We start from the raw sequence: 25,129 nt of genomic DNA, 5'->3' as shown, positions 1-25,129 counted from the left end.
CTTGATTTTTAAATTCAGTAGTACAAAGGCAATGAATCCTAAGCTTGAGCTGTAAAGTCCACAATGGTGAGGTTTTGAAGAAAAGTAGGAGGATCGCTTAGCCAAAAACTAATCTAAGGCACCCCATGAAATTTCACAGCTGAGTATAGCTAGAACACTGAGAAGAAAGTAAAGTGAATTCTAGAGGGCAGTCTGAGGAGGGCAACACAGGCAAATATTTTTCATAAATTCACCAAGCATGTCTATCATGTAATGGCCATTAATCTACTTCTGCTAGATGCTCATTTTAAGTCCTCATCTGAGCCCTCTGAAGCAGAAATCATTGTTATTGTTTTCTTCTGAAGTGGAGGTTACAGGCCACTCATGCCTAGTGGCTCAGATTGCACACATTGGCAGCCTCTGAACAAGTAGCTGAGAGTCTGCATTGAATGATGGTGTATCTTCATCATCATCGATATCTTGATTCTCCACAGCCTAACCAGGCTGCACTTCTTGACTGCTTGCAGGGAGAAAGGCACAAGGGTAACGTGAGGTGATGGGATGGGGCATAGAGGAATAAAAAAGATGAGGTGCGTTGTCGAATGACAATGAGGTGGGATCTGAGAAGGACGATTCAGTTTGATTATATCCGTGCTTCCTTTGTGGGGGTATACAGGCAGGCCTGTCTTTCTCTGGTTAGCTCATGTTACCTTCACTTGTGTATCACCTTGTCCTGCTGAATAGATGAAAATGCCATGTCACGTAATCTGTTTGGCTGATATGGGTGTCCTGGTTGAATAACTGGCAGGGTGTGTCTGCTGTAATTTGTGGATATAAGGCTTACAGCAATGCTAAGTATATGAGGCTTCAATGGAGCTTATGAATGTCGGATACATATCTTGATATTGTTGGTAGATGAGTCACTGGGTTATGGTGAGAAGTATTTGACGTCAATCGTACAATTGGCAAGGTATGGCATTTGCAGATACATTTATTAACGTTAACCACTCATGAGATATCATTAATTGTCTTGCGACACTGTAGCCAAGTCCTTGGGACTTGACTCATGGCCCTGACCTCAATGGCTATATACTTCCAAAGCCTTTTCAGTGTGTATTTCAAGGACCTATGCCTACATGATGTTTCACCATAATTTCCACCACCATCACGGCCTCCAGTGCAGCATCTGGAACCCTTGAAACCTGCTATCGCCCATGTTGTGCTATCCTTCATTTTTTCCAATGCAGATTCAGCTCCTGAATGGCTGTCAATACTTTGCATCTCATAAGCTTTAATCATTGCAATTTGGATTTATAGTAAGTGTTGAGAAGTACAACTTTGGACCCCCTGCAGATATGTGAACAGTGGGCTTACTACTTGCTGTGTACAGCCATCATTCCAATGAATAGGTAGCATGTAGTTAGCAGGCTGTTTGCATTCCAATAATTGCGTGCATGTTAATCATGAAACATGATTCCTGTGTCTGTTTTTGGGGCTATCCAAATTGACCCATTCCTAATGTCTAATGATAGTTACTAACTTTCTATGTCATTAAACATTTAACTTGTTATTGCTTAGGAGAAACCTGTAAGCTTTGCCTTTTTTCTCCATAAGATCATCTATGGAGTAATAGCTGGTTTGCTGTTGTTTGTATTGACACAGACCAGCTCTGGACATGTCTCAGAGGATTGTCAGCAAAATATAGTGATTCAAATTCTTCTGATTATCTTCAGCTAATGTGAATCATGCATGTGTTGTAAATGTTTGAAAATGATGCAGGCTTTCAATGAAACAGATAGTTACAGTGTGGTCCTATTCCTACAGCCCTTCTGGCTTGAAATGCCTGATTGTGAGAGTTATAAGTAAATAATAAAATGTTATTCCTGTTTTTCCTTGACAGTCTCTGTGTGCCCAGTACTCAGCAGAAAGACGTGAAGAAGAAAAGATGTGTGACCACCTAATAAGAGCTGCTAAGTACCGAGATCATGTGACATCCACTCAATTGGTACAGAAGATTATCAACATTTTGACAGACAAGCATGGTGCTTGGGGAAGCTCTTCACTAAGGTAAATCCACTGCTTTAAACTTCTAGTTTGGTTCAGAATGAGGTCACTCCAAGAATTTGCATCAGCTTAAGCTTCAGTGAGTATACCTTTAAAATACAATATTAGAAGTCATTAGCCTTAAACATTGGAGATGTAAGTATGTTTAGTCCGTTGCTACACCCCTGATACATCTATTCAGTTCAATGTGCTGAAATATGACCTCAAGGTTATATAGAATACACTAGATGCAATTGTACTGAGATTGTGAGGGGAAAAACAAATGCCTAAGCATTTATCAGGAAACTACAACCACTACTTGTCCTATTCTCATGACTGTGATCAGCTGTGTGTTGAGAAAATATTATATTGTATTTATATTAAATGCTCTTTTTTTTTCAAGGCAAGTGCAGAGTAAGCCAGTAGCACAGATTTATTACTTGGTTAGGTATTCATAGTGATTGACTGTGGACGGTGTCTTTATTAAGATCATGTTGTTTCAAAGTCATAGGACTGATGATGGTGTTCTCTCTAATGTACCTGCCAACTAAATATTAATTAATTGAGTTTAAAATTTCAAAACACTTAGTTGATGTGCATTGTGTATGAATTTACATGTTAGCTTTTGGTTAAATTATATTTAAACCCAAAATTGCTTTTGAAAGAAAATAAAGAATGAAGGCTTGAACGATAAACCTCCGACTTAGTTAATTGTATTTGATTAAATGTGGAAGCAAGGAAAGACTGAGTTTATTGAACAAACAATATGACTATATATTTTGGAATTTTTTTCCAATTCTTGAGCTCTTGGATCCCATGGATGTTTTATTTATATTATTTACTGTCTCTCAAATAGTTGTTGTTCACCTCAACTGATTAGAAATTGATTTTGAAAAGTTGAATCTAATAATGCCTGACGTAAACAATTGGAGAAAAAAAGCAAAAACATTCCTTAAATTAAAGCAAAGTACTACAACTGCTTAAAATTCTGGATAAACCCTGTAGGTCTGGCAGCATCTGTGGAGAGAAAAGTCCATTATTTATTATTTAAAAACATTCCATATGTTCTGGAAAAAAAATGGCCAGGGTTTTTAGGATGGTGGGGTTTCCTAACCCGCCATCTGAATAGTTGACGGAAACACACCCTGCTGACACTGTCTGCTCTGCCGTGATTTCACGCTCCCCTGAGCATTAATTGGCTGAAGGTGGGATTTCTGCCCTTTACCCAGGAGGAAGCTCCTCCTTAGAGAGCTGCTTGCCAATCTGATTGGCCGGCAGCTGAAATGGCCAGGACTAGAACTCCATACAATCCCCACAGCCTAATCCGGGTGTCTCAGGAAGGGGTAAGTTTTGGAGGTCTCAGGGTGGGGAGGGTTGAGATGGCTTAGGGAGGAGGGTGCTGAACAGTGGAGGATTGGGGTCTTGGGAGAGGGGGATGGTGGTGTGGGCGGAGAGGAGGTCTTGTGGTTTCTGGACCTCAGGGTGGGTCTAGAGATTCAGGTCCAAGGCCTGAACTTGTTTTTGGGCTTCACTGGTACCTGCAAGCTCAGCCCCCACCTTGGCCTACAAACCCACAGGCAGTGCTTTGAACTAACCCTATAACTTTTTGAATTGATTTATTATTGTCATGTGTTGGGATACAGTACAAATTATTGTTTCTTGTGAGCTGTTACAGACAAAATATCTGTTCATAGAGTAATATCTGTTCATAGAGTACATGGGGGAGAAGGAAAGGGTAGGGTACAGAATGTAGTGTTGTAGTTGCCGATGGGGTGAAGAGAAAGATCAGCTTAATGTGTGATGGGATCATTCAAAAGTCTGATAGCAGCAGGGAAGAAGCTGGTCTTGAGTCGTTGGTACGTGTTTCCAGACTTCTATATCTTTTTCCCGACGGAAGAAGATGGATGACAGTATGTCCGGGATGCTTGGGGTCCTTATGCTGGCTGCTTTCCTGAGGCAGTGGGAAGTGTCGATGTAGTCAGTGGATGGGAGGCTGCTTTGCATGGTGGAGTGGGCTACATTCACAACCCTTTGTAGTTTCTGGCTGTCTTGGTCAAATTTTAGTTGAAAGGGGGAATGGGTGGCATTGAAGGAGAATGGAAAAGGGATAAATTACTATTGCAGAGAGAAAGCTATGCAACAAAGGAGGGGGAGAATTGATTATGGTGAAGGGCAGTGGAAATGATCAGAAGCTGGGAGAGGGAAGAGGTTGAAAGTGGCACTTCTCATGGGAAATGGAATGCAAGGGAGAATGTCAGCATGAACTTGGGTGGAATCGAGTACCAGCACAAGCTGAGATAACAATAACTAGCATTTATAAAGCACCTTTAACATAAATAAAACATCCCAAGATACTTCACAGAAGTTTGACACTAAGCCACACAAGGAGATAGTAGCTTGGTCATAGAGATAGATTTTAAGGTGCATCTTAAAAAATAAAGGTAAGTTGGAAGTTTAGGGAAGAAATTCTGGAGCTCTGGGATGTAGCAACCGAAGGCATGGAAATCAGTGGTGGAGAAATTCAGACTGGGTTAGAGGTCAGAATAAGAGAAGCATAGATATCTCCAAGGACTGTGGGGCGTGGATAGATCAGAGGTAGGATGGAGCAAGGCCATGGAAGAATTTGAAAGCAAGGGTAAGAATTTTAAAATCGATAAGCACCAGGGTGATAGGTCAACAGGATTTGGTGCGAGTAAGGATACAGGCAGCAAAGCTCTGGAAGACCTGAAGTTTATGAAGGATATGATGTTGGAGACTGACCAAGAGTCATGTCTAGAGGTAACAAAGATTTGGATGGTGTTTTCAGCAATTGTCGAGCTGAGACGGGATGTACCTTGGGTGATGTTATGGCATTGGTAATACGCGGTTTTAGTGATAATGTGGATATGTGGTCAGAAATCCACCTCAGGATAAAATATGACATCAAGTTTGCGAACAGCCTGGCTGAGCCTCCATTATGTGGAGATGCCGGCGTTGGACTGGGATAAGCACAGTAAGAAGTCTCACAACACCAGATTAAAGTCCAACAGGTTTATTTGGCAGCACAAGCTTTCGGAGCGCTGCTCCTCCATTGGAAAAATCCTAAGGTTTTTTTAAAAAAAAGTCCAAGGGTTTTTAAAAAAAATCGTGCTCATAGTCTTGGGTGATGTCATTGAACCTACATTGCCAGGGAGAGTGATGGAGTTGGTAACTAGGGAACGGGGTTCATTTCGGGGACCCAGTACAATGGGTTGGTCTCCCCAGTATATCATTGGAGAATATTTCTGTTCATCTAGTACTGGACGTTGGACAAATTCAGCAGAAATGGAGGAATCAAGAGATGTAATGGTGAGATGGAAGTGAGTGTAACCATCAGCAAATATGCCCATTTCTGAACTTATGATGAAGCAGCTGAAGATTGTTGGGTTTGTGATGTTAGTGTCCCTTTAAGAAAGGTTTTTTTTCAAATCATGCTCATAGCCTTGGGTGATGTCATTGATGGGAGGAGAAAAAAAACTGTGCTGATCAGGTGACGGTTGTTTTTAGTTTAGTTTTGGCTGCAGTGTTAAAAGCACAGCTGAAAGAAGTCTCTCTGTTTATTTTTTGAAAGTTTTACCAGTTAGCTGAAAGAAAGGCTTGTTGCCATGCTGCAGTAAAGAATCTATGTTTTTTTTGTGTTTTGGGGAGCTGAGGAATACATGCTGCTCTGAGTTTTCAAGATCATTTGAAATCAGCATTCAACCTAGGGAGCTGGATTTCAGTATCATGCGAGTTTTAGCCTGTGCAGTGATAAGTCTGCTTAAAGTGTTCTGTTTATTGGATTTTGGTTTTAATTGGAACACATTGGAGATATTCATTAAGGGTTACACATTATAGTGGTTGTTTCTTGTTTGTAATTGATAAAAGTTGTTGCTAATTTTATTACCATACATGTTAACTATATTCTTAAATAAACTTTGTTTGATAAAGGCTCCCTAATGGGTCACTTGAATTATACCTGAAGTGAAACATCTCATGCTTTTCCTAGCCAAATTCAAGATGCAAAACTGATGGTTCGGGCAAGCCTCATAAAACACTTTGAAGTCTCTAACCTGAACCATAATAATTGGGGGTTCAGCAGGATTAAAATCTATATTTGTTGATTTTGGGATTATTGAACTCAAAGACAGTGAGTGATGAGCATATATTGGTGTTTTCTTTTCGGGTGTTGTATTCAAGTTTAAATAGGCATTCCCTATTGTGCCTTGTGGAATAATGGCTCTTTCGGAGGCCAAGAAGTTCCTGGGGATGGAGGAAGTCACACAAGATACCTTACAAAAGATGACCAAAACAAAGCTTTTGAAATTGGCAAAAACATTGCCTTAGAGTGCACGGAAAGGAGAAATAATTGTGGCGAAAGTACAGCATTTAAAATTGCCAGAAACACAGTCAGACTCATTGGAAATGGCTGGAATTCAATTCCAAATGAAACAGCTTGAACATGAAAAAGAATTAAAGCTAAGTGAAGAGTGGTGAAGTGGCAGTAGGAGTAATAGAGAAATTATCTTGTTCAGGAATACAGTTTATTTTGGGTAATGGTATAGCTGGATCATAGGTGGGAGTGATGCCTACTGTCATTGAAAAGCCAGTGGAGAATCAAACAATTGAGTTGTTGAAGGATGCATATCATGGGATTTTTCCTAATTGTATAGTAACAAGGTCACAAAGTCACAGGTTAAGATAAGAGAAATCAAAGTGTGAAGATGAGAAAGTTGAAGTTCAATTATCAGAAACAATTTTTGATCAGATGATTGGAAAAGAACAAGAACAGTTTTGGAAAGTTGGTAGAGTTACAACAGAAGGATATAGAAGTAAAATAGTTGTATCAGAAAGCATACACGGAAGAGGAATTTGAGTGTGTACCAGAATGTTGTTACCTTAAAAATGATGTCTTAGTGAGGAAATGGAGACCGTTACAAATTCATGCGGATGAAAAGTGGGCAGAAGTTCAAGTGGTATTGCCGGTGGGATATAGAAAGGAGGTGTTGCGAGTAGTATATGAGGTACCAGTCGGAGATCATTTGGGAGTAAGGAAAATTCAAGCTAAAATATAAAAACATGTCTATTGGCCTGGACTGCATAAAGATGTAGTTAAATTTTGTCAGCCATGTCACACATATCAAGTCATAGGGAAACCTCAAGCAGTGATGAAACCAGCACCCTTAATAACCATTCTGGCATTTGAGAAACCTTTTACAAAAGTCTTAATTGATTGTGTAGGACCCCTCCCTAAAACAAAAAGTGGGAATCAATATCTATTCCATCTGAGTTATAACCATTAAACATCCTCCTTCTGCTCTTCCCTATTGGTTTCCAGAGACAATTCCATTACATAATATTACAGCTAAAAGGATTGTGGAGGAGTTACTTCAATTTCTTTACTAGATATGGACTACCCACAGAAATACAATTAGACCAAGGATCAAATGTTGCATCAAAGTTATTCAAGGAGGTTATGGATAGCTTAGGAATAAAACAATTTAATTCCACCATGTACCATCCAGAATCGCAGGGAGCGTTAGAGCGTTGTTGTCAAGATTATCCAGAGGATTGGGATAAAGGAATTCCATTTGTACTCTTTGCAATTAGGGATGCACCCAATGAGTCAACCAAATTCAGTCTATTTGAATTGATTTTTGGTCATGAGGAAAGAGGACCACTTAAATTGATTATGGAGAAATTGGTGAGTGTGTGTTGGGAGACAGCATTATTGGACTATGTGTCAACTTTTGGGGAAAGGTTGAATAGAGCAGGTGAATTGGCTAGACAACATTTAAAAGTAGCACAGCAGGTGATGAAACAGGAAGCGAATAAGCAATCAAAAATTCATAGTTTTGCTAGTGGGGACAAAGTCTTAGTATTGCTACCACTGGTAGGTGAACCTTCAAAAGCAAGGTTTAGTGGGCCTAAGGAAATTGAGTGAGATGAATTATTTGATAATGCCAGATAAAAGGAAAACTCAGTGTGTCATGTGAATATGCTTAAAAGATATTTTGATAGGGAAGGAGGAGGTTTAATGATTATAACTCAGAGGGAAGAACCGATTCCAGATGACTCTGAATTTGACATCCCTCAAATTAAATTGGATAATGAGGACATTATTAAAAATTGGGATAAGTTACTAAGTTACCTTCCAGAGGAAAATTGAACTGACCTGAAAGAGTTGTTAATATCACATGGACAAGTATGTGAGAATAAGTTGGGAAGTATAAGATAATTGGGAGTGAGATACTTGTAGAAAATGCTGCTCCAATTAAACAAAATACTTGCAAACATGAGCGTTTCAAGTTGGCACAGGTTCAGGTGGAAAAGCTGATGCCTACTCAGTCTGAGATGCAGCAGCTAAAAGTCTTGAGCAATCATGCAGAACTGGTAAAGGTGATGTGAACAAAGAAAGTGAGCAGGTGTGGAGAGAGTTACAAGTCAAGTTGGCTGTTTTGGAACATGTTCCTGAATTGTTCAACTTGTCTGAACATAAATTGCAGGACCATCAAGAAGTCTTCAGTGCCCCAAAATATCAAAAACATAGATTCTTTGCTGCAGCAAGGGCTGAAAGAAAGGACCATCAAAAACAGATCATCATCTGTGCAAAGGAAAGGATGTGGTCTGATGTGCTGTGCTCTGCACAATTTTGCATCAGGAGAAGGGCTAAATCTGAAAATATCTAGGCTGGATGCATGGAACCAGAAGATCCCGAGCTTCAGGTGCCAAATTCAAGGGTCATGCATGCTTAGCTGATTTGATGTTTTGTGAAGCCAGAGCTGTCATGGACAACTCCAGGCAGAGGTGTTCAAAGTCTGACCATTGAGATTGTGCCATCCAGTTTTTAAAAAATTCTTTTGCAGGTTGTGGGTGTTGCTGTCTAGGCTGCCCATCATTCCTGTAAGAGGGTGGTGGTGAACTGCCTTCTTGAACCGCCGTAGTCCATGTGGTGCTGTTAGGAAGGGAGATCCAGCAATTTTACCCAGCAATACTAAGAGAACAGTGATATGGTTTAAGCTCAGCATGGTGTGTGGCTTGGAGGAGAACTTGCAGGTGACGGTGTTCCCATGCATCTACCTTAGTCTTCTAAGTGGTAGAGGTTATGGGTTTGGAATGTGCCGTCAAAGAATCCTTGGTAAGTTGCTGCAGTGCGTTGTGTAGATGATACACATTGCTGTCACTGTGCATCAGTGATGGAGGGAATGAGAGTTGAAAGTGGTGGATGGGGTGCTGATCAAATGGGCTGCTTTACCCTGGATGGCATTGAGCTTCTTGAGTGTTGTTGGAACTGAACTCATCCAGGCAAATAGACAGTATTCCTGGCTTGTGCCTTGTAGATGGTCGACAGGCTTTGGAGAGTCAGGAGGTGAGTTACTCGCCACAGGATTCCTAGCTTCTGACCTGCTCTTGTAACCACAGTATTTATATGGTTAGTCCAGTTCAGTTTCTGATCAATGGTAGCCCCCAGTTTGTTGATGGTAGGGGATTCAATGATGGTGATGCCATTGAATGTCAAGGGGAGATGGTTAGATTCTCTCTAGCTGGAAATGGCCTTTGCCTGACACTTGTGTGGCACGAATGCTACTTGTCACTTATCAGCCAAAACTGAATGTTGTCCAGGTCTTGCTGCATATAGATGCGGACTGCGTCAATATCTGAGGGGTCACAAGTGGTTCTGAACATTGTGCAATCATCAGCGAGCGTTCCCACTTATGTCTGTTAGATGGAGAGAGTGCCATTTATAAAGCAGCTGAAGATGGTTGGGTCTAGGACACTACTCTGACAACTCCTGCAGCAATGTCTGGAGGCTGAGATGATTGAGCTGTAACAACCACAGCCATCTTCCTCTGTGCTAGTTGGAACGGGAACCAAGATATACTGACTGAAATTTAAGTGATTACATTTAATGTGACAGCAACAAGTTTATAAAAACTGGCAAGATGTTAAAAGAAGATTAAGTCATGATACTTAAACATCCAGTTTGCACATATGGCAGAGGACAAGCAGACTTGTAAAATATCAAAGTAAGTATTGAATTGAACATTGTTACAGTTGTTGTATTGAAAACACTTTGTTGCAGAACTGCTAATAATTTATGCCAGATTGAAATTTTTTACTGAGCTGAGATTGATTTATCTATAACTCCTTTAGCATATTTTGTTGTATTTTAAAATTAAGACTCTCTAAATAAAAGTTCAAGAGAGTCTTAAATCGATGATTGTGAACAGAATAGTCCAATATCTAACTTTATGCAGTGATTGTAAGAGTAATAGCATTTTTCAGCAGCCCCTTGGAATACGGAGTAATGGATTCGGTAAAGTGTGTCACCTTTCTCTTTTGAGACCTGTGCATTCCTTGGGTGTTAAAGTTTAAAGTTTATTTATTATTGTCACACGTAGCCTTACATTAACACTGCAATGAAGTTACTCTGAAAAATCCCCTAGTCGCCACACTCCGGGTACAGTGAGGGAGAATTTAGTATAGCCAATGCACCTAATCAGTCTTTTGGACTGTGGGAGGAAACCGGAGCACCTGGAGGAAACCCATGTAGGCACAGGGAGAATGTGCAAACTCCACACACACAGTGACCCAAGCTGGGAATCGAACCTGGGTTCCTGGCACTGTGAGGCAGCAGTGCTAAACACTGTGCCACCATGCTGCCCCAGGATGGCCTTGCTACGAGCTGTTTTCTCAGAACAGAAAGATGAAAGTCATGGACTCCAGAGGCTGGTGTGACTTCTGCTCACAGCAGCTGGCTTCTAATATGGAGTTTCTGTTGGCTGTGTCTTGAGTGTCCTCCAGAAGCAGTTCCTCCTCTTGTTTCCTCCTCTCCTTCTCCTCCACTTTGTCCTTCCTCTTCATCCTCGTCCTCCACCAGCACCAACCTCACCCTCTCTCTCTTGGGCCATGTTGGACCTGTGGAAAGAAAAAGCATGAGGTTGAAATAATTGGATGTGTCTTAATGACACAGTCCCTACAGAAGGGGGGAAAGGCTGGACCCATATTATGGTAAGAAGTCTCACAACACCAGGTTAAAGTCCAACAGGTTTATTCGGTAATACAAGCCACGAGCTTTCGGAGCGCTGCCCCTTCATCAGGTGAGTGGGAGTTCTGTTCACAAACAGGGCATATAAAGACACAAACTCAATTTACAAAATAATGGTTGGAATGCAAGTCTTTACAGGTAATCAAGTCTTAAAGGTACAGACAATGTGAGTGGAGAGAGGGTTAAGCACAGGTTAAAGAGATGTGTATTGTCTCCAGCCAGGGCAGTTAGTGAGATTTTGCAAGCCCAGGCAAGTCGTGGGGGTTACAGATAGTGTGACATGAACCGAAGGTCCCGGTTGAGGCCGTCCTCATGTGTGTGGAACGTGGCTATCAGTCTCTGCTCAGCGACTCTGCGTTGTCGTGTGTCGTGAAGGCCGCCTTGGAGAACGCTTACCCGAAGATCAGAGGCCGAATGCTCGTGACCGCTGAAGTGTTCCCCAACAGGAAGAGAACACTCTTGCCTAGTGATTGTCGAGCGGTGTTCATTCATCCGTTGTCGTAGCGTCTGCATGGTCTCTCCTCGGGTCATCCTTTCCTGCAGCGTATCAGGTAAACAACGTTGGCCGAGTTGCAAGTGTATGTACTGTGTACCTGGTGGATGGTGTTCTCATGTGAGATGATGTCATCCGTGTCGATGATCCGGCATGTCTTGCAGAGGTTGCTATGGCAGGGCTGTGTGGTGTCGTGGTCACTGTTCTCCTGAAGGCTGGGTAGTTTGCTGCGGACAATGGTCTGTTTGAGGTTGTGCGGTTGTTTGAAGGCAAGAAGTGGGGGTGTGGGGATGGCCTTGGCGAGATGTTCGTCTTCATCGATGACATGTTGAAGGCTCCGGAGAAGATGTTGTAGCTTTTCCGCTTCGGGGAAGTACTAGATGACGAAGCGTACTCTGTCTGCCGTGTCCCATGTTTGTCTTCTGAGGAGGTCGGTGCAGTTTTTCGCTGTGGCGCATCGGAACTGTAGATCAATGAGTTGAGCGCCATATCCTGTTCTTATGAGGGCATCTTTCAGCGTCTGGAGGTGTCTGTTGCGATCCTCCTCATCTGAGCAGATCCTGTGTATCAGGAGGGCTTGTCCATAAGGGATGGCCTCTTTAACATGTTTAGGGTGGAAGCTGGAGAAGTGGAGCATCCTGAGGTTATCCATGGGCTTGCGGAACAGTGAAGTGCTGAGGTGACCGTCCTTGATGGAGATGCGTGTGTCCAAGAATGCAATCGATTCCGGAGAGTAGTCCATGGTGAGTTCATGGTGATAGGTTTCCATGCTCCATATTATGGAGCATGGAAAGATATCAGGCTAGGGTCCTTATCTTACTGTGGGCAAATGTTGTCCACCTCGACCTCTGTCATAGGCACAGTAGTGCATGAAGTTGCATAATTTTTTCCATGTGAATGTGGTGGCATTTGGCATGGTGTTCTTCCCATGTTGTCCGGCTCCATGGCATTATGTGCCATTTCACCTGCAAAGACAAGATGAAGTAAACAAAAAAAAGATTTTATTTTAAGTTTGCTTTTTAAAAACAAATCAATTTTTTAAACAGTTGTGCAATTTTCCATAGATCTTGTTCAGATGTGAGTACAGGTTTGCCAGACCTCCCTTTCATCCTTATGGCTGCTCTCTCTGTCCCTCTTTGATCACATTTTGGATCACCACTCCGCTCATTTCCTTCATCGGCTCAGGGTCCATTTTTGTCTGAAGATAACGCACCTTGGGATATATCTTTATCTTAAATCTGTTATGTAAATATTAGTGGTGGGAAATTCAGTTCTGCGGTGATTGTGTTCTTGGCTACAATTGCATTTCAGGTCCAAAATGGTGTCCACACATTTTGTGCAGGCTTCTGTATGGATTGGGCATGACATTTTGGGAAGGTCACTTCTGGGTGCGCTGGAAGTACACAGTCAGATTTGGATGTCAATAAGCATTTAATGCTGATTTGACTCTGATGGTGCCATTTATGATTTAAAAACTCCTGCTATTCCCCTCTCCTTATCCCACATAGTTGGGTGTATATTCAGCATCAGGAAGAATATCTACATTAGTGCTTTTTAAAGGGATCCTCAATCACTCTCAAGTTAATTGTTGGTTGTTGCTGAGTTAGTAGAAATGTTTGGATGCTTATATGGCTGCTTTAAGTTGCAGAGGAGTACAGGGGGTGGTGTTGCACATGGTGAGTGAAGGCTTTGATTCAGTGATTTTACTCAATGACTTGCTGCCAATCATGGGTCTGTAGTTTTTATCCTACTTGGCCTGCAGCATAGCAGAAGGAATGGCTAGAGGCAACACAGGAACAGGGGCAAATTGGGGAGAGAGAGAGGAGGATGAAATGTGGAAGGATTTTGAGCAGCAGGTCATATTCCCCCACCTAGCATCGTCAGAAAATAGCTTTCTGATTCCAACTTCTAAGAAACAGCGTGTGCAATGTCTTTGTTGCATTAAAATTGCCACCTGTTACAGGTAGAATTGTAGGAAAGGGCAAGATTAAATTGCTCGTGGCCATTAATCATGATTATGAACTTATTCACTTCAGGCTCCTTTCAGGTACCATTTCCAACATCTTGCAGTTGTCTTAGGGAACGCACTGATGCTCATTGATGTAAACAGAGGAGAATACATTAAATTCGATCTTTCCAGAAAAAAGCACCCGGATCAAACATGGAGCTTCTCCATGGTGCAGAGTGCAAATGATTATGTACGTATCACTTTGCAGGCACTGCTTGTAATTTCCATAGCACAACTGCAAAGGGTTCCAGTCCCTCAGTGTTCCACTGTTGTGTGGCCATAATCCGTACATCACACAAGTCAATGCTCGCTATCCTGTAAGCTGTCAAAATGCCTTTATTCTGTGGTGGCCTGTTGTACCATAAGCATTTGAGACAACACGGGAGACCTCAGGGTGGTACCACTCCCACCCTCCTCCATCTTATCAGCATGCATATAACCAGAGCCTTGCTGCCATACAAAATGTAATTGAACAGAACATTAAGGTGCTTAAGAAGCACTTGCACTGCCTCAGCCACATTAGTAGCCGTATGAGTCAGCAAAATTTGCTGCATCCTACAGAACCTTCTGATCAGAAGGACACAGCTCTTGCAACTGGGTATATGAGGAGCAGAAGACGAAGAGGGGAGACAACCAACACTTTCTGATAAGGGGATAGAGTGGGTGAGTTGAGCACTGAGACTCTCATAATACAGTTGATGGGACATGACATTTGAAGCTGACTTAATTGATCTTGATCATTTGTGTGAAGTTACTGAATTTTCTGCAACACTCCTTCCCGGTCCTTGGGGCTGCACTGCTGGCATTGACCAAAATAGCTATCTGCCTTTGTATTGTCTGGAGGGCTCCTGGATCCCCTATGGACTGAAAAACTGTCTCCTCCTGTCCACTTCTTGCACTAAAGGCCTCCAGTGTTGCACTTGGAGTCTGCATGTTAAATTCAGCTTCATGCCTTTTGTAGCTGTGTCCTGCAAATTGCAAGATGTTGCTTATATCTCCAGCTGTAGTGTAGAAGGAACCAGATGCAAAAAAATTAAAAGCCATGGTCACAATAACAGCCTAGGCAAATGTGGTCCTTGACATGCTACGAGGTTGCATTTGCGTTTCCAGCAGTTGGCAAATTTCAGTCATGACTTCATTAGTGAAAGGAACACGTCTCGATTGCTCACAGCTGAATTGGAGTTAAGAGAATTGCACCCTAAAGATGCTCTGCAGATATGGCCTCCTGCTAAGAGCCTTCCTGCCCCTTGAACTTCTCCATCTTCTTGTAGCTTGTCCTGGTTGGCATGATCTCTCTTCATTCTCCCAATCACACTCCATTCTAAGAGAAAAGCTTACCATGCCAACCATGTCTGAAAACAAGTATTTCAGCATAAGCTTTAAAAGGAACATGTTCATCAGAATCCAGACCACTTCCTGTACCATATCGCAAACTTTAGACAAGTATAAGAAAACTCAAAACGTGCAAAAATGGCGGGTAAAAAGGTTCAGCAACTAATCTGAGTACTTCATGATTCCTTTTAAGCAACACTGTTATGGGGTCCTTCATGTATTTGAATCATTAACCAGTTCTGTGAATGTGCCAGGTGAAAACAATAGGCCATTAGAATACAATAGAGCATTGTCTGTATAATATTTTCTAAGTTCAGTAGTCTCAAATATGCCAACCTATAAAACTCAAAATAGCTGACTACAATTTCAAAAAAGCTGACATAGGGCAAAACAGTTGACAACACAAAATATTGTACAACTGTAAAATGACTTTGAATAAAACCCTATGACCAAGGTCATTGCTGCAAAGGAACAGAAGTTAAATTTCTTTTTATTACATTGGATTTCATTTTTTTATTGTTCCAGAAATGCCTCTGCACTTCGGTTGATTTTTCAATGAAAATTCATATCAAGTGCCGTCTCATGTGTTGCATATGAAAATAAGTATTAGAAACAGGAACGCCTTGGTGTGGGGACTTGTCAGAACAGCAGGAAGGACAGGAGTTAGGAAAAAGGTGGAGGGTTGGCTTTGTTAATGATGATATTAGCACATTAGAAAGGCATGACCTGAGTTCAGGAAACGATGTGGAAGAGATCTAGGGTAGAGATGAGAAATGATAAAGGTAAAAAGTCACTTGTGGGAGTGGTATGCAGGACCCTAGCAGTAACCACATGATAGGACAGAGGATAATGGCAGCTTGTCAAAAGGGTATGGAAATAATCATGGGGGATTTTAAACTGCTATAGACTGGAAAAATCAGATGGACAAAGGTAGCCTCGATGAGGGATGAGGAGCTTGTAGAATGTTTTCAGGATATTTTCTTAGAACAACACTTTCTGGAGCCATCCACAGAGCCGGCTATACTAGACCTGGTACTTTGCAATGAGAAAGGATTTATTGATGACTTCATTGTGAAGGTGCCCTACAGTAGTAGCGATCATAATATAGTTACATGTTGCATTTGGTTTCGAGGAGAAAAGAGTGTGTCCAAGACCAGTATTTTAAATTTAAGGGTAATTATGAGTGCAGGAAAGCAGAGGTAACTAAAGTGAACTGGAAAATTAGGTTAAGAGATAGGTCAGTAGAGATGCACTGGCAGACTTTTAAGCAGATATTTCAGAATACACAAAATACGTACACTCCAACGAGAAAGAAAAACTCCAAGGAGAGGATCCTCACCCATAGTTAACTAAAAAAATCTAAAGATAGTCAAACTTTAAAAAGAGCGTGTAATTGTGTGAAGATTGGTAGATCAAAAGGTTGGACAGAATATAACAACAAATAATGATTTAACAATTGATAAGGTGGGAAAAATGAAAGGTCAAATGAAAGCTTTCTGGAAATATAAAGAGTGACTTTCCATAAATAATTTTTTTTTAAAGAGTTAAAGTGAGTGTTGGTCCTATCCAAAGTTAGTCTGGGGAATTAATAATAGAAAATAAGATGGCAGATGAAATGAACCGATACTTTGCATCAGTCTTTACTATAGAGGATATAAATAACATTCCAGAATATGCTGTAAATCTGGAAATGGTAGGAAAGGCGGGACTCAAAATTACAATCACCAGTGAAGTGGTACAGAGAAAATTATTGGAACTGTGAGCTGAAAAATTTCTGGATCCTGACGGACTATTTGATTTGATTCAGCTTAGCATCTGTCATAGGGAAATGTTAGAATTTATCATTAAATATATTATCGCAGAGCACTTAGATAAATTCAAGGTAATCACAGTAAGAAGTCTTACAACACCGGGTTAAAGTCCAACAGGTTTATTTGAAATCATGAGCTTTCGGAGTACTGCTCCTTCATCAGGTGTGTGTGTCCACATCAAGGTAATCAAGCAGCGTCAACATAGTGTTCTGAGGGGAAATTGTGTTTAACCAACTTGAATTCTTTGAAGAAGTAATGTGTTGTGAATAAAGGGGAACCAGTGGATGTACTGTACATAATTTTAAGAAGGCCTTTGATCAGCTGCCAAAATAAAGGTTATTGTGGAAAATGAAAGCTCCTGGTGTAAGGTTTAACATAATGGCATGGATAGAAGATTGGTCAGCTAATTGAAAACAGAGAATAGGCAAAAATGGGTCATTTTCTAGTGGGCAAGATGTAATAAGTGGTGTGCTGGGGCCTCAACTTTTTAAAAGTTATATAAATTACTTGAATAAAGGGACCAAAGATATGGTTGCTAAATTTGCTAATGACACAAGGATAGGTAGGAAAGTAAGTTGTGAAAAGGGCACAAGGAGGTTACAAAAATATATAGTTGTTAGAAGTGTGTGGGAAAAGATCCAACAAATGAAGTATAATGTAGGCAAATGTAATGACATTGAATACCATGGAGAGATGGTTGGATCTTCTCTTGTTGAGGATGGTCATTACCCAGCATGTGTGATGCAAATGTAGTTTTCGACTTAGCAGTGCAAGTCTGAATGTTATCCAGGGTTGCCTCCAATTATGGAATTGGTCTGTGACTGTTTGCCTCAGGCTGGCAACACCCAGCCAGGAAAGTGGTGACCCACCAACATTTGGCTTTCTCAGAGGGAAAGGATAAGGAATTTTTATCTCAATGAATGGACAAACAGAAAGGTGATATATTATGACTTGGCATGGCCACCCATGGTGGAATTAGAGGCTAGAATTGAAGGAATGCAAGAGTCTGAAGGTTATCAGGCTGGAGAATGTTACAGAGATGAGCCACAAAGCCATGTATGGATTTGAAACGTTTAAAATTGAGGCTTTGCCAGACTGTGCACCGACATAGTTCAGCAGTCACAGGGTTGATAAGTGAATGGGACTTAATGCGAGTTAGGATACGGGCAACAGAAGTTTGGAGTTTTGCTCGTCATCTCAGCCATTTCAGCCTATATAAATTCCACCTGCTTCCTTTCCTCTATGATTTCTCCATCTGCTTGTTATCGCTCAGTTTCATCTGCTCATCAGTTCTTTCCCCACAAAGTGTTGGAATCAGGACCATTGAATATTTTTAGATAGATTCTTGCTTGACAAGGGTGTCAAAGAGTACAGGGGGTTGGAAAAAAAAGTGGAATTTCAACATGTTTAGATTTGAACCTACAGATATCTAAGGCCGGCAGTCAATTATTTTAAAATGGTTTATTAAGAAGCAACAGTTTAGATAAGATGCATTAATTAGTTAGACTGAAAAAGTACATGAAGTGAGACAAGTTGAGAGTGGTTTGCTGATCCCACAAGATGGAAAGATGGTTGTCACAGAGTATGTTGATCTTAGTAGCTTGTGAGAACAGCATTCTGCTCTCTAGTCAGTGTTAGGGAATACTTCCCCCAATCTTCATATCCTCCTCATTTACCTGAATGAAAGCTGCTGCCAATGGGCACTGCCACTTCACCAGGACCAAGCCCCTGTGCCTGAGCAATTGTTAATACACTCTTTTTCTGGGTGCTGGTAGCTTACCCAGTGTCAATCATCTATTCAAACATTTCTGACTAATGGATACAAAAAAATGTACAGAAACCAGGGTGATTACCACCCGCCTTGTTTGTCGCCCTGGTCGAGGTCAATTTTTCAGTTTGGTTGAAGATCATATCCTGATCTTTTCTAATACTTGCATAAATAAAGGGGTGCACAAGAAGCTGTCCTACCAGCTTAGGGATGTCAACAAGGCCAGGCTGCACTAGGTCAGTATTTAGGAATCTTATTTGATGAGAGAGAATGAGTGCTGTTTAGCAAATCATACAAAGGTTCAATAATATGCAGCTTATTCAAGCCCTCAATTTCTTGGAGTTGAGGCCACAATCAGATCATCCACGATCTCATTGAATGATGGAGCATGCTCAAGGGGCCAAATGGTCTACTTGTGTTCCTAGTTCGTGTTTGCACTCATAGTCATGCCCTTATCATTGACATTGTGATCATATGTGACCCAACTAATTTTGAGGTCCTTATCACTTGCTAGATTATTTATAGAATCATAGAATCCCCCACAGTGCAGAAGGAGGCCATTCAGCCCATCGAGTCTGCACCGACCACAATCCCGCCCAGACCCTATTCCCGTAATCCCACATATTTACCCCGCTAATACCCCTGACACTAGGGTCAATTTAGCAGGCCAATCAGCCTAATTTTCACATTTTTGGACTGTGGGAAGAAACCAGAGCACCCGGAGGAAACCCATGCAGACACAGGGAGAATGTGCAAACTCCACACAGACAGTGACCCAAGACCGGAATTGAACCCGGGTTCCTGGTGCTGTGAGGTAACGGTACTAACCACCGTGCCGCCCCAAAATATTGCTCTCATTTCCTTAGTTGTATTTCCTCGTCCACCTTAAAATCTCCCATCATCAATTTCACCTCCTGGAAGAAAACTACTTCCACGCCCTTCTCCTCAAAGCTGCTGTCCCTGTCTACTAACTTAACAGCTATCTATCCTTTTGACTGCTTACCCTGACAAGAATTAACGGCCTTCTCTTGCCCTAATACCATCTTCATATGAGTGCCAAAATCTCAAACGTTTATGCCGCATAACTAGTTTTGTCATTCCCTATCAGAAAAACATTGATGACTGAGGCAAGGGTCACTTGTTCCTTTTTATAGTCTAATGATTCTGTTACTCGACAGTTATTCTGGCGTGCAGGCAAATTTCCAATCTCCTGTTCTCCACTGCAAAGGAGGCCATTTGGCCCATCAAATCTGCATTGACTCTCTGAAGGAGCATCTTACGCATCCCCCCTCGCAACCCCACACATTTACCATGACTAATACACCAAACTCACACTTCTTTGGACTGTGGGCGGAACCCGGCAGAAACCCACGCAGACACAAGGAGAACATGCAAACTCCATACAGGCAGTCATCCAAGGCTGTCACAAAAGAACAAAGAACAAAGAACAGTACAGCACAGGAAACAGGCCCTTCGGCCCTCCAAGCCTGTGCCGCTCCTTGGTCCAACTAGACCTCCAGCCGGAAAAAGACCCTTCGACCACTACCCTCTGTCTCCTATGGCCAAGCCAGTTCTCCACCCATCTAGCCACTTCTCCTTGTATCCCATCACCTAAAACCACCATCTCAGTCTCTACCATCCTCACATTTATATAATGCGTCTAACATTGAAAAACATCCTGAAGTACCTTACAACAGCTTAACCTAAAAATGCATGTCAAGGCAATGTAGTGGCCTAAGCTTACAGAAATTCTTAAAGAAGGATGTGGAGTGGCAGAATGGTTATGTAATTTCATAAAATGGACGTGTTAGCTGAAGACAAGGATGCTAGTGATGTGGTGAAGGGAAGGGCAATGCACAACAGGCTGGACTTAAAAGAATAGTGAGTTCAGTGTGGAAGTTGTGAGGCTGATGAATTTTTGTGGATGAGAAGGGATGAGCCCGTAAAGAAACCTGAAGATGAGAATTTTAAATTTGAGTTACAGAGGACTGGGAACTTTTGTAGTTCAGTGATAATAAATGTGAAGGAGGTCAAACTTGGTGTAGGATAAAACAAAAGCAGAAAATGCTGGAAAATCTCAGCAGGTCTGACAGCACCTGTGGAGAGAAAATAAAACCAACATTTCGAGTCTGGATGAAGGGTCATTCTGACTCAACATTAGCTCTATTCTCTCTCCACAAATGGTGTCAGACCTGCTGAGATTTTGCAGCATTTTCTGTTTTTGTTTCAGATTCCAACATCCACAGTATTTTGCTTTCATCTTGGTGTAGGATTAGATATTTGCAGTTCGGTAGAATATTGAATAATCAAATCTGTCAGTCATAAACACAAGAATTGGAATTCATTGTCTTTCTAAGGAGCTCATGAATTTTTTTATCTCCAAGTTTTTTAGCCATTTATTCAACTGCTTCACTTCCTCTGTACTCCTTGGTCACACTCACAACTAAACCTCTATCCCAGGCCTGACTATTTCTGTTCAGCCTGCACCAAACTTGCCTCTTCCATGAGGCTGTTATCCCGCTCCCTTGATAGCTCTTAACTCTTGTCCTAGCCACATTTGATTACAATTCTAAGCCATTGGTTGCTAATTTGCTCTTTTCCTTGGCCTCCAGCCACCAACATGGGACTTGAAAAAATTATGCCTTGATCCATCTGTCCTTTCAAATGGCTATTCCATCTTGAACCTCCCTTTCCCCTCAAATTCTCACGTATGCTGTATCCAACAGTTTCTGTTTCGCACTCCTTGTTTAAATATGTTCAATCAGACTTTTTCTAGTGTAAAGCATTGAAATGTTCTTGGTCTAATTCTGATGTGTACTCAGAATGGCAACCTTATGGCAACCTTTTGGCATCCTTTGATGGGGTCAACTATAGTATCCTATTAAACTATTTCCACCTTTGATACTACCCATCAAGGTTCCGCCTCTACAAATCCTAACACTTCCCAGCGCATGCCTTGCAATGGTGTCATTCACAGTGTGCCCTGTGTTTTAACTTTGGCCCCTTCTAATTCCCCATCTGGGCATTGACCCTGGGCAATATTGTCATGGTGTGACCATGTGCATGTTGACCCAGATTTACCTCCTCTTCACTGTTCTTTGCTCCACTGTATTGTTATACTACCTTTCTGGCATGTAATTATGGATGAATGAGAATTTTTAAGATTTCAACTTCAGCCAGGTAGAAGTAAGCTTGCTTCGGCTCCACTCCCACACTTCTGTTCTCACTCCTTTTCCTCCCTCCCAAACCATGATAGTGTTCCCCATCCTCACCTTCCACCCCATCAATCTCTGTATTCAGCAGACCATTTTCCGCTTTTTCTACCACCCTCGGCGTGATGCCATCACTAAACACATCTTCCCCTCCCCTCATCTTCCCTTGCAGCATTCTGAAGGGACTGTTCTCTGTGATATCCTGCTATACTCCTCCGAAATCCCCAACACCTTGTCATCTTCCCACAGCACCTTGCCACCTGCCCTTTTATCTCCTCTCTCCTTAACCTCCAAAACCCCAAGTACTCCTTCCAGGCAAAGCAACAATTTGTGTGTAGTTCTTTTAATCTAATTTACTGTATTTGTTGCTCACAATGTGATCTGTTCTACAGTGGGGAGACCAAACACAGATTGGGTGACCTCTGTGCAGAACATCTCCATTCAGTCCACAAACATGATTGTGAGCATCTCGTTGCCTGTCATTTTAATTCTCCGCCTTGCCCTCACATTGATTTCCCTGTTCTTGGTCAGGCACTGTTCTCGTGAGGCACAACTTAAGCTTCAGGAAAAGTATCTCATCTTTCAGAAGTTAGACCCTTTAAAGCCTTTTGGATTCAACATTGAGTTCAGCAATTTCCAATTGTAAACTCTGCCCCCCCCCCCCCCCATTTTGTTTCCTTTGCTTGTTTTATTTATTTTCTTTCATTTTGCAGTGCACCTGCTCAAGGCACATCTTTTATTTCTTTTTTAATTTTCTTGCCCCAATGCCATCCATTTGGCGCTGGAGGAATAAACATCATTCAATCTCTTCTGTTTTCCAGCCTATAACAAACAGACCTTTCTTTTGTCCTTTCCCCATCCACTCCTTGTTCAAAACGTGTTACATCTCTATATTTTCCCAGTTCTGATGAAAGTTCACGAAATTGAAATGTTAATTCTGTTTCTTTCTCTATACAGATGCCATGAGACCTGCTGAGTTCTTTTCTGCATTTTTTGTTTTTATTTAAGATTTCCAGCATCTGCAGAATTCTGCTTTTTAATATATTGTCCATCTATAGTTACCAATTTCTTCAGCCTCAAATGTACATAAGATGGTAATTATAATGGATTGAGTTCAAAGAATAGTTGAGTCAAATTATGTTGGTGTGGGACTGAAGTTAGATTGGGCAAGATTTCTTTCCCTGAAAACCAGGTTGTTTTTTTTTTAGAATTCAAATTCTCAAACTGCCACTGAGAAGTTGAATTCAAATTTTCTGAATTATTAATCCAGCAACAGCTGGTAAGATCAGCAAACCTTGCTTGGGATGCTCTGCAATAAATACTTTTCAGAAAAAAGATGAGCTTGAGTTAACTTTAGGCACTTGCATATGAATGTTGCATTGTTTGAAATACAGATTTTGAAAAACTGTAAGAGTTTCAGAAAAGTTTGGAACTTAATAGCAACTGTTCACATTTAATTATGGTTACAACTACCTTCTGTCCAAAAAATATTTGTTTTTCAATTTGGGAGTATTTAATTTACATATATTTAAACATGTGAAAAGTAATAATCTGGCTAAACTGTTTTGCTGGTCCATTTATATAAAAATATTGTTGATATTCAACTATAAATAGAACAAACTATACCCAGTTTAGTCATGTAACACTGCTCATAGCTGAGAAGGAGCTTCCCAGAATGCAGTTTTGGTTGAAGTTGAGAAAGAAGAGATAAGAACTCTGGTTATGAGGGAAATTTAATTATATGCAGAAGCCAGAATTTTTATCGAATGCCATGGTGACTTGTATGGCATGTCTGTGAAGAGGAACTTTTGTAAGCTTTTTAAAAATGTTTTTCTGTCTTTTCTCAAAACAACATTTTCTCTTCATTATTTCTTCAATTTGCAACACCACAGAAGTAGGATGAGCAACATCACTGAAATACTAGTTTGTGAAGTCAGGTCCACATACATGTTGAAAGACAGAATGTTTGCTGAGGTTTATAAGTGAGAGTATGATGAGTTGCAAACAGCCCATAACCATTGTAATTGCTACTGAATTGAAGAAATACATATTCAAGGGTGTAGTAATCAAAGAGAGACAAGTCATCTACATTCTATGTCTGCATTGCCGTCTTATAAATTTTTATGATGAAGAATGTGTTCATATCTAAATTTTGCATATTTTGATATTGGCGGTTTAATTTTAAAAACTTGACATTTTTTAAACAAGGTTTTAATAATTGTCTTATGCAGTCAATTGCACAGGTGGCCCCTCGTGCACACAAAACCAATCTTCTTCAGGACTAGGTTTTGAATCTCTAATACTTGCCCATTAATGTTATTTATTTTTGCTTTGATATTGATGACTTTCCTAATGCCGTGTGATCACTAGGCTGCGACGCTGGCAGTTTGCCTGGGATTGCCAGTGGTTTTAATAAATCACAATCAGACTTGTGTCATTACATCAATATTTTTTGTCAATTATGTAGAAGGTCAGGTGCTGCTTTCAGTGTAGGAGCCACAGTATGTGGCGTTTGAGAACCATCTGGTACTGCATTGTAACTGCAGGCAGGGAAAGAAGAATCCAGTTTCTACCATTTAAACTCGCTGAATAAATTCTGCTTGTTTGTGGATAATGCTTTCCTGATTATAACCTTCAGAACATGCTGAATTTGCTGCTCTGATAATAGCCCTTAGACATATTCCCAGAAGTTTTGTTTCAATAGAAACAGGAAATAAAAATTATTTTCTGTGAAACAGATGGGAACTATTGTTTTTACAGAGCAGGTCTCTAATATTTTTGACACTCAGTGACCTGCCTCCATGCAGCTTGTGTCTTCATATCCAGCTTAAACTAGTTTCCACTGCAAAATGAAACAGCAAGGCTGTTTGGATTTCTGACACCCAGTGAATTTGCTCTAGCCAAGGCATAGGTATTTTGCAAATACTGCTGTATGCCTTTCTTTGTCATTGCTATCATAAATGCTTGGAGATTTCAGGAAGTAAGCAGACCTGTTCATACATTACAGTTACCTGTGGTGAGACTCAGAATAATCCAGAATGCCTGATATAAGAAAAATTGGTGGATTAAGCAAAAGGAGGTTGCAAATGAGCAGAGTGGCAGAAGTAATTTTTTGCTGTGCACAGAGCAGGCATTGTGTTTATTTGGGTCAGGAGACAAATCATCTTTCATGTAGATGACACTTGGTAAAGTGGCTGAATGTGCGAAGGATGAAGAGAGATGATGGAGAATGCTGGATTGAAGTCTCTAAGGACGTACTCCCCTTTTCTCATATCGTCCTTCATTGCATTCTAATAGGCTGACTAATGTACCATGGAAATTCACTCTTGGTATTGAGAAAACTGGCATTTTGTTCTCCAGCAAAGGCATCCACCTCACGATTGTTAAGCATGTAATATATTTCCTAAATCCCTCTGAAATGCAAAGTATCTTGAAAA

General features: G+C 41.1%; 1 protein-coding gene across 1 annotated transcript in view; it reads left to right on the top strand.

Annotated features, from left to right (window-relative positions):
- The window catches only part of lrba (LPS-responsive vesicle trafficking, beach and anchor containing), a 901,160-nt gene that overhangs the window by 402,284 nt on the left and 473,747 nt on the right, over positions 1-25,129 (top strand). The window contains exon 36 of the mRNA XM_078212471.1: positions 1,880-2,046. Coding sequence (XP_078068597.1) covers positions 1,880-2,046 — 167 coding nt within the window. The remainder of the gene's footprint in view (positions 1-1,879; positions 2,047-25,129) is intronic.

The sequence above is a fragment of the Mustelus asterias genome, chromosome 1, assembly GCF_964213995.1.
Source record: "Mustelus asterias chromosome 1, sMusAst1.hap1.1, whole genome shotgun sequence".
In the NCBI taxonomy this organism is placed as follows: domain Eukaryota; kingdom Metazoa; phylum Chordata; class Chondrichthyes; order Carcharhiniformes; family Triakidae; genus Mustelus; species Mustelus asterias.
This window is presented reverse-complemented; position numbering and strand designations above follow the sequence as displayed.